The 13268-nt window shown below is 43.1% G+C and overlaps 1 protein-coding gene across 4 annotated transcripts in view; it reads left to right on the top strand.

Annotated features, from left to right (window-relative positions):
* The window catches only part of LOC135504394 (protein NDRG3-like), a 60044-nt gene that overhangs the window by 25219 nt on the left and 21557 nt on the right, over positions 1-13268 (top strand). For all 4 annotated transcript variants that reach the window (XM_064922953.1, XM_064922955.1, XM_064922952.1 and 1 more), the window contains exon 3: positions 449-481. In XM_064922953.1, coding sequence (XP_064779025.1) covers positions 449-481 — 33 coding nt within the window. The remainder of the gene's footprint in view (positions 1-448; positions 482-13268) is intronic.

Raw genomic sequence — 13268 nt, 5'->3', positions numbered from 1 at the left:
TGTAAGGGTCTGCAGTAATGATCCTGTATTAGCTCTGCGACATCTGCTCAGTGTCTCCTCTCTCCTCTCCAGCAGTACATCACTGCTAATGATGAGGGTGGGTGGAGGGCTCAGTATGAGGACACAAACAACACAGGGTGAAACACACACACACTCACACAGTTAGGCAGGACCTGGCATCAGCCACTAGAGGTAATCTACTCCACACAGTGATCTGAGACGGCTCGTGGTGCCCTCTGCCTCCTAGTGAAGGCTGTGGCTCTACAGGCTCTTCAGAAGGCCTTGGAGCAGAATGGAGTACTGAGGGATAATGAATGAGGAGAGAAGAGGAGCTTTTTACCCTTGTGCTTACTCAACTCTCTTTTTCTCACTCTCTAGATTAGAAGGTTAAGAGATCTGGCACTCGTTTATGAATTAAACTCATCAACAAATTTTCTTCTCTCTGCAGAATGGGCGGAACTTCCAGGACTTTGACTGTCAGGTGAGTCAAACATCTCTTAGATGTATGAAATGTGCCTAACATATCATGGAATGGCTGGGCACATTTGGGTCCAGCCCAAATCAGACTGCTCTCTCTGGATCTAGGGCCTATTGGCCAGGAGTGTGTTGTCTACGTTAGGCTGGTCAGTCTGTGAGATTGTTGCAGCTTTGATGCTGTGCTAATTACTCTTGAGTCTTTGGAGAAAGCAAAGTTGTTGTTTTGTGGTTTCTGGGTGGCAATCTGACCAACACCATCATGGTAAGTGATAATGGCTGTGTTTTCAAAGGCAGCCTAATTCTGATCTTTTTTCACAATTGAAAATATCAGAATTGTGCTGCCTGTGTAAACACAGCTATTGTAATGTGCATCTATCTAGCTGATAGTTAGCTTTGTTTCCTTCTCCTTATAATACATGGTTGATTTATTTCCACGCACACACTCTCTCCTCTCATGCGACCTTGTAAGACACTTCTCTGATTGGTGATTGATTGGCCAAGCAATACTTGTGACAGATTTGACAGGGGTGCTGTATGTTGTCAGCTCAGCCACTTGTGTCCGCTGGGTTGGTGTGCTGTAGATTGCTGTTATTAGACAGTGGATGTATTCACTGAATCCTAACAACCCTGAGGCTTTGCAGTGTAATACAGCTAACCTAGCCACCTGCAGGGGCCTTGAGAGAAGCCTTGCTGGATCTCATTCTGTTTAATGACTCTCCTCTCCCAGTCCTTCAGTGCTATTCGGCTTTCTAGATTAACATCCTGCGCCTCAGCTGGTTTCTGAAGCACCATTTATTTCAAAGTCTACCTCGTCTTCACGATTTCCGAGACAGATAGACCCAGGCATTAATGGAACAGAAAATAAACAGCCTTGCAAGTTGCCAATCCCATCAAGGGCTGGAGCTAAATATAGCAGCAGGTAGGGAGCTACTTTGAATCTTGAGTGTGCTCAATAGAGCATTCTCTGTTACCTACTCCTCGTCTCGCCAGCAGAGAGCAAGGACGTCATGGCAACGCATGCCCTATGGATGAGGGGTGACGAGGGCTGTTGCAGTGACCGTATTACCGCCACACAGGCAGTCATGAGTCATGAAGGCAGTCAAATTCCACATGACCGTTTAGTCACAATACGGCAACTGCACCGTAGGGCTCTCCAGAGGGTGGTGCGGTCTGCACAATGCGTCACCGGGGGCAAACTACCTGCCCTCCAGGACACCTACAGCACCCGATGTCACAGGAAGGCAAAAAAGATCATCAAGGACAATAACTAGCCAAGCCACTACCTGTTCACACCGCTTCCATCCAGAAGGCGAGGTCAGTACAGGTGCATCAGAGCTGGGACAGAGAGATTGAAAAACAGCTTCTATCTCAAGGCCATCAGATATTTCAACAGCCACCACCTGCACAGAGAGGCTGCTGCCTACATACAGACTTGATATCATTGGCCGCTTTAATAAATGGAACACTAGTCACTTTTTAATAATGCCACTTTGAGAATGTTTACATGTATTGCATTACTCATCTCGTATGTATGCACTGTATACTGTATCCTTCACTATCTATTCTTTACAATCTATTGCATCTTAGCCTCTCTGTCATTGCTCGCCCATATATTTTATACTTCTCATCCCGTTCCTTTATTAGATTGTGTGTATTAGGTCCTGTTGTGGAAATGTTAGATACTGCTGCACTGTCGGATATAGAAGCATAAGCATTTCGCTACACTTGCAATAACATCTGCTAACCATGTGTATGTGACCAATAAAATTTGATTTGATTTGACAGTAATTAGGTTTCTCCAAGCTCTGATGCTGGTCATTCGTAGCCTACCAAACTTGCTAACTTCCTGGTGCTCAGCACTCTTTTGTCCCTCTAATCACTCTGACATCAATGCAAATGTGTTCGAAAATCTCATCAAACAGCCCATGAGCTCATGTTGCTCTACATTTCTATAGGCTATACAATTGCGTGAGAAAACCAACTGATGGCCGCTAATAGAAAGACTAGGTTCCCATCAACTTTCTACAGGCTAGACCTACTATATTTATTTTTCAACATACCCAATATTAAGCACAATGCTTATATTTTAAAACAGAAGTAAAGCCTACCTGGCTGTAATGAAAATTAACCATGTGGAAAGTGTCCTCCATTCGCTATTTAATTGCATAGATTACATGTTTTTTTTTTCCCCAGCTGCCCCTGTTTCCACACAGGTGCATGATAATGGTCCATTCTAAATCAAAACAAATGTCATACATATATTATTTAGTATAGAGTACCAGTCAAAAGTTTGGACACCTAGTCATTGCAGGGTTATTCTTTTATTTTGACTATTTTCTAAATTGCAGAATAATAGTGAAGACAACAGAACTATGAAATAACACATGGAATAATGTAGTAATCCAAAAAGTGTTAAACAAATCAAAATATATTTGAGATTCTTCAAAGTAGCCACCCTTTGCCATGATGACAGCTTTGCAAACTCTTGGCATTCTCTCAACCAGCTTCACCTGGAATGCTTTTCCAACCGTCTTGAAGAAGTTCCCACACATTCTGAGCACTTGTTGATTGCTTTTTATTCACTCTGTGGTCCAAGTCATCCTAAACCATCTCAATTCGGTTGAAGTCGGGTGATTTGTGGAGGCCAGGACATCTGATGCAGCACTCCATCACTCTCCTTCTTGGTCAAATATCCCTTACACAGCCTGGAGCTGAGTTGGGTCATTGTCCTGTTGTAAAAACAAATGATAGTCCCACTAAGCGCATACCAGATGGGATGGCGTATAGCTGCAGAATGCTGTGGTAGACTACTGGTTAAGTGTGCCTTGAATTCTAAATAAATATAATAATAATAATATAAATCACTGACAGTGTCACCAGTAAAGCACCATCACACCACCACCTCCATGCTTCACGGTGGGAACCACACATGCGGAGATCAGCCGTTCACCTACTTTGCGTCTCACAAAGACACAGCAGTTGGAACCAAAAATCTAAACTTTGGACTGCAGACTGGAGGACAGATTTCCACTGGTCAAATGTCCATTGCTGGTGATTCTTGGCCCAAGCAAGTCTCTTCTTATTGTTAGTGTCCTTTTTAGTAGTGGTTTCTTTGTAGCAATTCGACCATGAAGGCCTGATTCACACAATCTCCTCTGAACAGTTGATGTTGAGGTTTGTCTATTACTTGAACTCTGTGAAGCATTTATTTGGGCTTTATCTGAGGTGCAGTTAACTCCTCCTTTCCTGTGGCGGTCCTCATGAGAACCAGTTTCATCTTAGCGCTTAATGGTTTTTGCGACAGCACTTGAAGAAATGTTCTAAGTTCTTGAGTTTTTCCGGATTGACTGACCTTCATGTCTTAAAGTAACGATGGACTGTCATTTCTCTTTGCTTATTTGAGTTGTTCTCTCCATAATATGGACTTGGTCTTTTACCAAACAGTGCTATCTTCTGTATACCAACCCTACCTTGTCACAACACAACTGATTGGCTCAAATGCATTAAGAACTATAAAAAAATCCACAAATTAACTATTAACAAGTCACACCTGTTAATTGAAATGCATTCCAGGTGACTACCTCATGAAGCTGGTTGAGAGAAAGCCAAGAGTGTGCAAAGCTGTCATCAAGGCAAAGGGTGGCTACTTTGAAGAATCTCATATTTATATTGATTTGTTTAACACTTTTTTGGTTACTACATGATTCCATATGTGTTATTTAATACTTGTGTTGTCTTCACTATTATTCTACAATGTAGAAAATAGTAAAAATAAAGAACCTGCAATGACTAGGTGTGTCAACTTTTGACTGGTACTGTAGGTAAAGACAACATTAAATCAAGAATAGTCTGATGGGTGACAATATTAGCCTACCACTTCTGAATGATGACCAGTATAAGAAACAATGCCTTTTTTTGTGCGATATGTTTTAATAAGGTTTGTTTCAAGGTTTGTAACTTACGTGGCCAAATAACTTGTTAGAATTTAGCACGTTAAATCGCTTTACAAGGGGTGTAGAGCCTAACTGGCATATTTTTTTTATTTTATTTTACCTTTATTTAACCAGGTAGGGAAGTTGAGAACAAGTTCTCATTTACAATTGCGACCTGGCCAAGATAAAGCAAAGCAGTTCGACACATACAACAACACAGAGTTACACATGGAGTAAAAAAAAAATACAGTCAATAAAACAGTAGAAAAATAAGTCTATATAAGTCTATATACGATGTGAGCAAATGAGGTGAGATAAGGGAGATAAAGGCAAAAAAAAGGCCATGGTGGCAAAGTAAATACAATATAGCAAATAAAACACTGGAATGGTAGATTTGCAGTGGAAGAATGTGCAAAGTAGAAATAAAAATAATGGGGTGCTAAATAAATAAATACAGTAGGGGAAGAGGTAGTTGTTTGGGCTAAGTTATAGATGGGCTATGTACAGGTGCAGTAATCTGTGAGCTGCTCTGACAGCTGGTGCTTAAAGCGAGTGAGGGAGATACGTGTTTCCAGTTTCAGAGATTTTTGTAGTTCGTTCCAGTCATTGGCAGCAGAGAACTGGAAGGAGTGGCGGCCAAATGAAGAATTGGATTTGAGGGTGACCAGAGAGATGTACCTGCTGGAGCGTGTGCTACAGGTGGATGCTGCTATGGTGACCAGCGAGCTGAGATAAGGGGGGACTTTACCTAGCAGGGTCTTGTAGATGACCTGGAGCCAGTGGGTTTGGCGACAAGAAAGAAGCGAGGGCCAGCCAACGAGAGTGTACAGGTCGCAGTGGTGGGTGGTATATGGGGCTTTGTTGACAAAACGGATGGCACTGTGATGGACTGCATCCAATTTATTGAGCAGGGTATTGGAGGCTATTTTGTAAATGACATCGCCGAAGTCGATGATCGGTAGGAAGGTCAGTTTTACGAGGGTATGTTTGGCAGCATGAGGGAAGGATGCTTTGTTGCGAAATAGGAAGCCGATTGTAGATTTAACTTGGTATTGGAGATGTTTGATGTGAGTCTGGAAGGAGAGTTTACAGTCTAACCAGACACCTAGGTATTTGTAGTTGTCCACATATTCTAAGTATGAACTGTCCAGAGTAGTGATGCTGGATTGGTGGGCAGGTGCAGGCAGTGATCGGTTGAAGAGCATGCATTTAGTTTTACTTGTATTTAAGAGCAGTTGGAGGCCACGGAAAGAGAGTTGTATGGCATTAAAGCTTGTCTGAAGGGTTGTTAACAGTGTCGAAAGAAGGGCCAGAAGTATACAGAATGGTATCGTCTGCGTAGAGGTGGATCAGAGACTCACCAGCAGCAAGAGCGACATCATTAAGGTATACAGAGAAGAGTCGGCCCAAGAATTGAGCCCTGTGGCACCCCCATAGAGACTGCCAGAGGCCCGGACAACAGGACATCCAATTTGACACACTGAACTCTATCAGAGAACTAGTTGGTGAACCAGGCGAGGCAATCATTTGAGAAACCAAGGCTATCGAGTCTGCCGATGAGGATGTGATGATTGACAGAGTCGAAAGCCTTGGCCAGGTCAATGAATACAGCTGCACAGTATTGTTTCTTATCAATGGCGTTAAGATATCGTTTAGGACCTTGAGCGTGATTGAGGTGCACCTTGACCAGCTCTGAAACCAGATTGCATAGCGGAGAAGGTGCGGTGGGATTCGAAATGGACGGTAAATCTGTTTGTTGACTTTGCTTTCGAAGACCTTAGAAAGGCAGGGTAGGATAGATATAGGTCTGTAGTAATTTGAGTCTAGAGTGTCCCCTCCTTTGAAGAGGGGGATGACCGCAGCTGCTTTCCAATCTTTGGGAATCTCAGACGACACGAAAGAAAGGTTGAACAGGCTTGTAATAGGGGTTGCAACAATTTCGGCAGATAATTTTAGAAAGAAAGGGTCCAGGTTGTCTAACCCGGCTGATTTGTAGGGGTCCAGATTTTGCAGCTCTTTCAGAACATCAGCTGACTGGATTTGGGAAAAGGGGAAGGCTTGGGCGAGTTGCAGTGGGTAGTACAGTGCAGTTGACCGTGGTAGGGGTAGCCAGGTGGAAAGCATGGCCAGCCGTAGAAAAATGCTTATTGAAATATTCAATTGTAGTGGATTTATCAGTGGTGACCAGAGTTTCCTATCCTCAGTGCAGTGGGCAGCTGGGAGGAGGTGTTCTTATTCTCCATGGACTTTACAGTGTCCCAGAACTGTTTTGAGTTTGTGTTGCAGGAAGCAAATTTCTGCTTGAAAAAGCTAGCCTTGGCTCTTCTAACTGCCTGTGTTGGGTATGTTGGTTTCTAACTTCCCTGAAAAGTTACATATCACGGGGGCTGTTCGATGCTAATGCAGAATGCCATAGAATGTTTTTGTGTTGGTTAAGGGCAATCAGGTCTGGAGAGAACCAAGGTCTATATCTGTTCCTGGTTCTACGTTTCTTGTATGGGGCATGCTTATTTATGATGGTGAGGAAGGCATTTAAAAAAAAACAGGCATCCTATACAGACGGGATGAGGTCACTATCCTTCCAGGATACCCGGGCCAGGCCGATTTTAGAAATTCCTGCTGACTGAAGTCTCTTCAGTGAGCATTTGACAGTGATGAATGGAGGTCGCGTGACCGCTTACCCATTACGGATGCAGACAACGAGGCAGTGATCGCTGAGATCTTGGTTGAAAACAGCAACGGTGTATTTAGAGGATAGGATGATATCTGAGGGTGTCCGTGTCAACCTCTAGTGACACCCCATCCCATGAATGGGACCGTTGTCATCATCTGACACTAATTAGCATAACGCAACGGACATAAATATTACTAGAAAATATTCCTATTCATGAAAATCACAAGTGAAATATATTGAGACACAGCTTAGCCTTTTGTTAATCACCCTGTCATCTCAGATTTTCAAAATGTGCTTTACAGCCAAAGCTAGACAAGCATTTGTGTAAGTTTATCGATAGCCTAGCATAGCATTTTGTCCAGCTAGCAGCACGTAACTTGGTCACGGAAATCAGAAAAGCAATCAAATTAAATCGTTTACCTTTGAGCTTCGGATGTTTTCACTCACGAGACTCTCAGTTAGATAGCAAATGTTAATATTATTTTTGTAGGCGAAATAGCTCCGTTTGTTCTTCACGTTTGGCTGAGAAATCGCCCGGAAATTGCAGTCACGGAAACGTCGAAAAATATTCCAAATTAGCTCCATAATATCGACAGAAACAAGGCAAACGTTGTTTATAATCAATCCTCAAGGTGTTTTTCAAATATCTATTTGATAATATATCCATCGGGACAATTAGTTTTTCAGTAGGACCGATTGGAGTAATGGCTACCTCTGTATTTTACGCGAGAATCTCTCTGGGAGCATCAGGTGACCGCTTTTTATAAGAAAATAATTACATGCATAATCGCATTTGTGATCACTTTTGATTGCGTTTTCCTGCTAATAGAACATTTTACTTTTAGCCTACTACCATGTGCGCATTATTGCGCTTATAATGTGAAGAAATAGCCTAATCGTTTAACAACATTTTAAACAAAACGTTCTGATCTGTTGCATTAGCCACATTGCTTAAAACAGTTCTTTGATGATAGTGGTTGTATTAATCTGGGATCTATCGCATCCCACAACTGTCTCAGCATATGTTTTGAATATTTATTTCTTGCACAGAATAGAATAGCTGACTTTTGCACTATGGGGGATAGTAGATTGACATAGGCTAGTGCTTTTGCTGTTCATTAGGCCGACTCATCTTGTTGGCTGACAAAGTACATGTGGACAGTTCTTCCAATATCTTAAATATGCACCTACAAATTGGATTGAGGACACTCGCATTTGCATCCCCAATGTGTCTGTCTTCACTTGTAGCTTGTGAGAAAGACCCGATAACGTGACAGAGAGCCTTGTGAGTGAGAGGCACTTCGGATTGTGCAGCACACTCAGGAAGAAGGGCAAATATTTATATTTTATTCAGGTTTCTTCAATTGTATTCTTCATACTACAAAATATAAAAAATGCCATGGAATTATAAGCAAATCTTGTCTGCTAAATGAACTAGTGTAGCCCGCAGCCATTTGGCATAGCCACATCAGGACCTAACCTAAGGACAACTGAAGTGTATGCAATTTCTTTCTTTTGAAATAGACCACATTTTCTTCATATCATGCTTCTTTAGATCAAAAATCAATAATGGATTTATTGTGAAAGTTTAGGCTATATTACATATTTATTAGAATTTTTAAAATGGCATATAGACTGTGTGGAAACCAGGAGATGCTAAATGTGTGGTAATGAACGGTCAATTATCTACAGTTATTTGCTTAACAATCACCGTCTGACAAAATTTCATCACTGCCACAGCCCTAGGGGTGACATCTAGGGTTGCACATTTTGGGGAATATATGGGAATTAACAGGAATACATGCAAATTAATATTAATACCATTTAAATGTAGATGTTTTTTGCATTGGATATATTTACCATGTAATATGGAGACAGAAACATAAACCTTATCGTAAGTAGACATAATTGAAAATGATTGTATCCTTCCAAAAGAAATAAATAAAACTATTTAGTTACGAATTGAACTTAAATTAAATGAGTTGACTCTCCACATGGGATGATTTCACTCAACAACAAAAGGGAATATTGAATGATCCCCAATGTTCCATCTCCCAAAAACGTTTTCAACATACATATGTAAAATGAAAGTCTAGAAACTAACGCTTTGGTTATCTTCCTCTCTCCCTGGACCTCCTCAATGTCCACCTCTTAAACATCAGACTGATGCCTCATCTTCACTGTCACTTTCCAACCTTGTTGAGGATGGCTCGTTGTCAGGCTCAAAAAGCCTCAAATTTGCCCGAATGGCCACCAATTTTTCAACACTTGTATTGGTCAGCCTGTTGCGTGCTTTGGTGTGTGTGTGTGTGTGTTCCCAAACAAGGACCAGTTACACTCTGAGGCGGCTGATGTCGATGGGATTCAGAGGATGATGGAGGCAACAGGGGAAAGAGCCACAAAGTCCCTTCCACCAGGTGGCTGACGAGATATGTTGGCACGACTGCCATATTGCATCTCCATCCCAAAGCACTTGCTTGGAAGTGTACTTCGCCAGACTCAAGAACCTTGCCCTCATCCAGGCCAAGGTGGCGAGACATGGTAGTGATGACACCATAGGCCTAATTGTTCTCTTGCCAGCATACTTGAGGTCCAACATGTATGCTGCGGCATGTATGGGCTTCAGGCAGAAGTCTTCATGTTTTTTAAAGTATTTCAGAACTGTAGTTTCCTCTGCTTGGAGCAACAGTGAAGTGGGCATGGCAGTACGGATTTCTTCTCTTAGATCTGCAAGAAGTCTGAAGATCAGACAGGATGGCATTGTCTCACTCAATCTGTGTAATGGCTACTGCTATAGGTTTCAGGAGTTTCAAGCTGCTTACCACTCTCTCCCAAAATACATCATCCAGGAGGATCCTCTTGATGGGGCTGTCCATATCGGCAGACTGTGATATAGCCATTTCTTTGATATGACTCCTTCCCCTCCAGGAGACTGTCTAGCATGATGACATCACAACGTCAATGGGTGTTGCGGGCAGCTTATTCTTCTCACTTTGCTAATTGAGGTAGATTGCTGCTGCAACTTGATGACCCTTCATATACCTAACCATTTCATTGGCTCTCTTGTAGAGTGTTTCTATTGTTTTCAGTGCCATAATGTCCTTGAGGATCAGATTCAATGCATGATGTGAGGGTAGGACTTCTCCACCTTAGACCAAGCAGCCTTCATGTTCGCAGCATTGTCTGTCACCAGTGCAAATACTTTCTATGGTCCAAGGTCATTGATGACTGCCTTCAGCTCATCTGCAATGTAGAGACCATGTCTGTTGTCCCTTGTGTCTGTGCTCTTGTAGAAATACCGGTTGAGGAGTGGAGATCTAGTTAATTATTCCTTGCCCACAAAATTTGACCACCCATCAGAGATGATTGCAATACAGTCAGCATTCTCTATGACTTGCTTGACCTTCACTTGAACTCTGTTGAACTCTGCATCCAGCAAAATATTAGATAAAGCATGTCTAGATTGGAGGGTGCTGGGTGAAGAACAGAGGTAAACCAGTTGCATATAAAGCTCAAGCAAGACATTCATCAGCATTTCTCTGACTACGTTCCTCCATTGAGTCAAAAGAACTGATTCCAGGAGGACCATGAGCTGTTGCTACCGTCTCTGATTCATCATTTTCACCTCGAATAGAATTAGGGGGACTTTTGTCAGATGTTGCTTGTTGTGAGCGCTGAGGGAATTGTATGCACTTGGCCAGATGATTCTGCATCTTTGTTGCATTCTTCAACAAATGTTTTGGCACAGTATTTGCAAACGTACCCAGCTTTTCCTTCTACATTAGCTGCAGTGAAATGTCTCCACACATCAGATAGTGCCCATGGCATTTTCTTGTAAAGATTTTATTTATTTAAATGTAATAAAAAAACAATACAATTCCATGTTACCCTCCGATCCAACAAGTCCCAGACATGCTCAATGGGACTGAGATCCGGGCTCTTCGCTGGCCATGGCAGAACACTGACATTCCTGTCTTGCAGGAAATCACGCACAGAACAAGCAGTATGGCTGGTGGCATTGACATGTCAGGATGAGCTGCAGGAAGGGTACCACATGAGGGAGGAGGATGTCTTCCCTGTAACGCACAAAGTTGAGATTGCCTGCAATGACAACAAGCTCAGTCCGATGATGCTTTGACACACCGCCCCAGATCATGACGGACTCTCCACCTCCAAATCGATCCCGCTCCAGAGTACAGGCCTCGGTGAAACACTCATTCCTTCGACGATAGACGTGAATCCGACCAGCGACGGTGGGTTTGGATGGAATGAAGGACAGTGTTCTCGGTGTGTGTTCTGTTTGCCTTTAAAAAAAAAACTCTTACCTCTTTCTCCCCATTTTTCGTGGTATCCAATTGGTAGTTCCAGTCTTGTCTCATCGCTGCAACTCCAGTACGGACTCGGGAGAGGCGAAGGTTGATAGCCATGCGTCCTCCATAACACGACCCAACTAAGCTGCACTGCTTCTTGACACAATGCCCGCTTCACCCGGAAGACAGCCAACCAATGTGTTGAAGGAAACACTGTACACCTGGTGACCATGTCAGCGTGCATGCGCTCGGCCCGCCACAAGGGGTCACTAGTGCGCGATGGGACAAGGACATCCCTGCCGGTCAAACCCTCCCCTAACCCGGATTACCCTGGGCCAGTTGTGCGCCGCCCTATGGGTCTCCCGGAGAGCATTAGGTTCAACTGGGCTGTTGTTAGGTGGGACCGAGTTGTGGTTATGATAATGGAAACAGGCAGTGCATCACCATTCACCATTTTGTCTGTCACAAAACATAAAAAGGCATGGTTGTCATGGCAACCCCCTTACCTCTATTCTTAACACAGTATCTATATTTTTCCAGTCCAGTGATTGAGTGTAATATTAGTGTACCTCAAAGCACCAGTGATTGGCCTCCAGAAGATGGCATCATTAGCACACGTATGAGTCTCTGACTAAACCCCAGGGAGCAAGGGTATAGAATTGCAAAACCATCAGTTGATATAATTAAGTATTGCTGACAGAGCTGAATTCAACATTTCTTTGCTTTAACCATGACAAGTGTTCTTTAGTTTGATGATCATGTCCTTGACTGGCCATGTGTAAGCAATATTTTGGGCTTGGTTTTTTTTGTTCGGGGTTAGCCTACTCGTTGATGTTATTGATGTGACTGCTTGACACCATCCTATCCTCCACCCTAGCATGTCATGTGGTCTGTCTGTTTTCAGCATATGGCAATGGGCACTTTGACTGGCACAAAGCCTGGAAATAAGGTATACAGTGCTGACGACAACCTTCCTTATCGTGTCCTTTCAGTGTTTTTCCTATAGGTCGGTCATGCGGTCTCCCCTGGTGTTCTGTGACCTAGATGACAGGGCAGGGTCCTGACTCCTTACGACAGGTATTGGGTGCCCGCCGAGAGACAGATTTAATGTGAAGGAGTCATTTTTGGAGGGTCTGGTATTTATATCCCAACACGGCCATCAGGGGTGGTGGGGAGGAGAGTATGGTAATGGAGAGGAGGGGTAGATGAATGCACAGGTTAGTGTAAACACATTAGTTGATATGGAAAATGTACAACTCACTATCTTATGGTAATAAGTAAGTATGTAGCGCCCTCTTAGGCTGATGCCCTGAACTGCAATTTTCTGAAGAGACATTTTTCTATGCAGGCATGCAGTTGCTCTTTCTTGTCTTTTTTTGAGCTGATAGTTCAGTACTGTACACAACGAGTTGACAGTTTGTTGGCTGATCATGACAGTTAACAGTTATTGTAAACTAGAAGCCAACTTGCTCGCATTGCACCAAACACCTGTTTTTAGTCTCTCCCACACCCTCAATGTGCAGAAAGCATGTACCCTGCAGAGAGGGGGCTGTATGTGGCTCAGGGAACCCTCATTTGCAGGGATACCCTCTCCCCCTCACAGTAGTGTCACTATAAGGCAGGTGTTTCCTGTCAAGAAGCTTGAAGTACGCTCACAGACAGACATCTCAAAGAACCCCACCTTTTAGATCTCCGCTTTAGAAGCTATCGAATGTCAATGATGCAAGTCTGCTCGGAGCCTGGCCTAGTGATCTACACAGTTGTAGAATGTTCAGGGTAATTTCCGCTGTCTTAAAAACTTCCAGGTCAAGTAGGTAGTACGTACAGCTTTGTCTTTAAGACGAAGTTAGCCTGGCATGGTTCATTAACATTCCA

The sequence above is a fragment of the Oncorhynchus masou genome, chromosome 18 (assembly GCF_036934945.1).
Source record: "Oncorhynchus masou masou isolate Uvic2021 chromosome 18, UVic_Omas_1.1, whole genome shotgun sequence".
Taxonomy (NCBI): Eukaryota; Metazoa; Chordata; class Actinopteri; order Salmoniformes; family Salmonidae; genus Oncorhynchus; species Oncorhynchus masou.
This window is presented reverse-complemented; position numbering and strand designations above follow the sequence as displayed.